A 4,779-nucleotide genomic window follows, 5' to 3' on the forward strand; every position below is an offset into this window, starting at 1 on the left:
GTACAAGAGAGAGCTTGTGGTGTAGATTTAGATAATTGCAATGGTTAATTGTAGGACAAAAGTGAAGTGGATATAAATTTTAAGGTACTATTTCAAAGAAGTATATGAATTTTTGTTGTGACCTATGACAGTATTTCTATACTTTGATGTTCTCATTCTTTTAACTTCTGCCTTTACATTAGGAAACAATACCTACTGAGAACTTTAGTAAGATCTTTGTGTATACCACCTGTCGCCTTATCATGTGTTCTAGAAGGCCTGATTTCTCTTCACATTGATAGCATGCAGGCAAAATAAAGGGAGAATAAAGAGTATTCTATCTTTTATTGCTTCTGCAGCCGTGAAGTCGGAGACCCTTGTGCATGAAGACAGATTTGTTCTATGGCCTCGGAGTTGGGTGCCGGGGACGATGGCGGCTGCACTGAGCTGGCAAAGCCCCTCTATCTTCAGTATCTGGAGAGGGCCCTCCGGTTGGACCATTTCTTGCGACAGACATCAGCCATCTTCAACAGGAATATTTCTAGGTATGCCATTACATATTCCCAATGTTTGACCACATTCCTGATTTCCGTCATCCCTTTAGTTTTAGTATTTATGTATTTTAAAGGTTTTGGTATGTATAATATTTTTTTCTTCCTTCTTTCAAATAGAACACAATTAACTTATTTAAAGGATCCATTTCTTCTGTCTACTAACCATAAGTGAAAATATTTTGCTGAGTCAGCTGTGATTGTAGATTTATCATTCTTCAATTTATAGTGATGAAAGTGAAGATGGACTGGATGACAGTAATCCTTTATTGCCCCAGTCTGGGGATCCCTTAATACAAGTTAAGGAAGAACCTCCAAATTCATTGCTTGGTGAATCTTCTGGAGCAGGCAATTCTGGAATGTTAAACACATACTCACTGAATGGAGTTCTGCAGTCAGGTCAGTGTGGTATGAGGTCCCTCTTTGGACTATCCGTTCTCTTGGGGCAGTCGTCCTTTCATTTTTTGTTGTTCTTTATGTTTCTTCACACAGAATCAAAATCTGACAAAGGGAATTTATATAACTTCTCTAAGTTGAAGAAAAGCAGAAAGTGGCTAAAGGTAAGAGATAAGGCAAATGTTTATAATTCAAATACCCTACTAAAATTACAAATAGAAGGGAAGGTTATTGACTCATTCTGGCACATTGGCAGAGATTTTTCTAGACAAGAGTCTACTGTTCTGGGTGTGGTGTTTTGAAGAGATCATGGAGAAAATTCTAGAGGCCTCAATGATGTTCACTTTAGCAAACATTTCTGAGTATAAAGCATTGTGAAGAGTAAAAAAACAGATGAGATCTTTGCTCTCACTGGCTCACATTGTAATAAGGGTTATTAATGTCCTTTTCATTAGTTACTGAGTAGTTCAACAAATGTTGATTGAGTACATCCTATCTGCCTGATTCTATTGTAGACATAAAGCATTCCTGCCCTGTAGAACTTACATTCAGATTGGGGGAGGTAGTGAGTAGTAAGTCTGTAAACAAAGAAATAAAAAAGGCTTTTTAAAAGAGGTAACATTTCAGCTGATTTCTGAATGACCATAACTATGTGAATGTTTTACAGAAGAGCATTTTTAAAAATGTTTATTTTGGGGCGCCTGGGTGGCTTAGTCGGTTAAGCGTCCGACTTTCGCTTAGGTCATGATCTCGCGGTTCGTGGGTTCGAGCCCCGCGTCGGGCTCTGTGCTGACTGCCAGCTCAGAGCCTGGAGCCTATTTCAGTCTGTGACTCCCTCTCTCTCTGACCCTCCCCTGCTCACGCTGTCTCTCTCTCTCTCCCTCCTAGAAATAAATAAAACATAAAAAAAAAAAAAATTAAAAAAAAAATAAAAATGTTTATTTTGAGAGCAGGTGGGAGAGAATGAGAATCCCAAGCAGGCTCCACATGGTCAGTACAGAGCTTGACCTGGAGGCTCGAACTCATGAACTGTGAGATCATGATCTGAGCTGAATCAAGAGTCAGATACTTAACCAATTGAGCCACCCAGGCACCCCTCAGATAAGAGCGTTTCAGTCAGAAGGAACAGAACTGCAGACTTCCTGAGAAAGGACACAGCTCAGTATGTTGGAGCACATGAGAGAGGGGATGATAGAAGATGAGGTTCAAGAACCTGATTGTGTAGGGTCTTGTGCAACATGTTAAGGAATTTGTATTTTACTCTGATAAATTTCTGTGAGTGTTTATAGGCAAGGAAATGGTATAATCTTGTTTATACTCTTACAAGATAAATGTCATTGGCCCAACTGAGTTAAGGGTAGCATTTCTTCTGTTGAAACCAATTATTTCTCTATTGGTTAATTTTCCTGTGAAGAGCTCAAAGTAATTTAAAGGTACTCTTTCATTATTATCACTAGGTCCTTTAAAAAGCTCATGTGTAAAAGGCCTAATATACTTCATATCATTGTGGCTTTTGGGAATGCAGAAATCTCTGTTTAGCCATCACATTTGTAAAAATCGAGATATAATTGATATGCCATAAAATTTACCTGTTTAAAGTATGTAATTTAGTAATTTTTAGTATATTCTTAAAGTTTTATGCAGCCTGTACTACTAATTTCAGAACATTTTTATCACTTCAAAAAGAAGCTGTACTTATTGGCATTCACTTCCCATTCTCTACTTCCCATAGCCTCTGGCAGCCACTAATCTTCTGTGGATTTGCCTTTTCTGGATATTTCATATAAGTGAGGTCATATCATATGTGGCCTTTTGCACCTGGCTTCTTTCACTTAGCATAGTTTTCAAGGTTCATTCGTGTGTGGCACAGATCAGTACTACTTTGCTTTTCATGGCTGAATAATATTTCATTGTCTGGATAATAACAAAATCAATTAATGATTTTTGGGTTGTTTCTTTTTTATTAGCCATCACCGCTTGCTTTCTGTATTCCTTTATACCCAATAGGTTGTTTCTTTGTTTTTAGGTTGTTTTTTTTTGCCTTGGTATTGGACAGTTAAAATATCTTCTGTAAGTGCTTAGTTATATCTAGCTTTGTTGCTGTTTATAGCATTTCTATGTATTATTTCTCTTGAATTCATGCCCACTAGGTTCAGTTGGTATGTTTTTCTTTTCCACTTGGATTGGTAACAAATAATGTAAAGGGAACTGAAATGAATGTCTTCCAGCTACTTCTGTCTTTGTGTTGGGGAAAAATGCTTGGGTTTTAAATGGAATTACTTCATAGTGAGAGATTTCCATTTCCATTTCCTCCCGTTTGCAGAGCATTCTGCTAAGCGATGAGTCCAGTGAGGCAGATTCTCAGAGTGAAGACAATGAAGAAGAAGAAGAAGAAGAAGAAGAAGAGGAAGAGCTCAACCTCAGCAGAGAAGAACTTCATAACATGTTACGGCTGCATAAATATAAGAAACTTCACCAGAATAAGTATAGCAAAGACAAGGAGGTAAGAGTTTCAGTAGAAATCTCAGACCTTCATTCTGGGTATTTAACCTCTGGTTAACATTTATTGAAAATGTCATTTTACTTTTTTTTTTTTTTTAATGTTCATTTATTTTTGAGAGAGAGTAAGCAGGGGAAAGGCAGAGAGAAGGTTACAGAGGATCCCAAGCAGGCTCCATGCTGACAACAGAGAGAGCCCAGTATGGGGCTTGAACTGACAAACCATGAGATTGTGACTTGAGCCAAATACTTGACCATCTTAGCCACCCAGGCGCCCCATACATCATTTTACTTTTATATTTAGATTGATGGTGGTGGTTCTCATACAAGCTTAATTGAAATATATTTCACATTCCAAAAATATTTAGCCTTTTAAAGTGTACACTTCAGTGGTTTTTATAGTATATTCATAGAGATGTGTAACTATTGTCACTCTATAATTCCAGAATGTTTTCTCACTCCAGAAAGAAACCCCAGTCCCCTTAGCTATTGCCTCTCATTTTCTCCATTTCCCTAGCCCCAGGTAGCCACTTGTCACTGTAAATGTGCTTGTTACAGACATTGTATACAAATAGAACAATATATGATCCTTTGTGTCTAGCTTCTTACTTAGCATGTTTTCAGAGTTCATTCATGTTGTAGCATGTACCTGTATTTTATGGCCAAATAAGATTCCATTGTATGAACATACTGCATTTTACTTAATCCTTGTATCACTTAATGAATTAAGTGGATTGTTTCTACTTTTTGGCTTTTATGAATCATAGCTATGAGGAGTGAGTTGTTTCCACTTTCGACTGTTAGGAATAATGTTGCCAAGAAGATTTGTATATAAGTTTTCAGTGTGGACCTATGTTTTCATTTCTCTTGGGTATATACCTAGAAGAGGAATTGCTGGGTCATATGATAATTCTATGCTTACCCTTTTGAGGAACTGCCAGGCTGCTTTCCAAAGTGTCTGCTCCATTTTAAGTTCTAGTAGTTCCTTTTTTAATGTAGTTGCTCTTTGGAAATGTTCCTATCTTGAAAAAACTCCCTTTCTTCACATACTAACATTAGATTAATGACAGTTTTAGTGGCAGCTATTTGAGTGCTGTTACTTCTGATTTTTGTCAGAAGTGTAGCACTTTGTACATAATGAGCAATAGCATATTTGAAGACCTGAAAACTTTCTAGCAATTAGTTACCATCAAAGTTAGTTCAGAAAACTTTGAATAATATGCTGAAGGAGTAATAAATAAACCTGTAGGAGTAATAAATAGTGAGGTATCTGGCTTTTTTGACTTAGAGTTTCTTTTTTTTTTTTTTTTTATTTTTTTTTTTTTTTTTGGGGGGGAGGGGGGGGGGGAGGAAC

General features: G+C 37.0%; 1 protein-coding gene across 4 annotated transcripts in view; it reads left to right on the forward strand.

Annotated features, from left to right (window-relative positions):
• Positions 1-342: 342 nt before the first annotated feature.
• Positions 343-4,779, forward strand: part of INO80 (INO80 complex ATPase subunit) — a 109,156-nt gene continuing 104,719 nt past the window's right edge. For 3 of the 4 annotated variants that reach the window (XM_077764658.1, XM_077764655.1, XM_077764657.1), the window contains exons 1-4: positions 343-524; positions 760-929; positions 1,023-1,090; positions 3,250-3,429. In XM_077764658.1, the coding sequence (XP_077620784.1) occupies positions 382-524; positions 760-929; positions 1,023-1,090; positions 3,250-3,429 (561 nt within the window). In that variant the 5' untranslated portion in view covers positions 343-381. Of the gene's footprint in view, positions 525-759; positions 930-1,022; positions 1,091-3,249; positions 3,430-4,779 lie in introns of those variants that run through there. The other variant, XM_077764659.1, reaches the window with a different exon arrangement.

The sequence above is a fragment of the Crocuta crocuta genome, unplaced genomic scaffold, assembly GCF_008692635.1.
Source record: "Crocuta crocuta isolate KB4526 unplaced genomic scaffold, BGI_CrCroc_1.0 scaffold102, whole genome shotgun sequence".
NCBI lineage: Eukaryota > Metazoa > Chordata > Mammalia > Carnivora > Hyaenidae > Crocuta > Crocuta crocuta.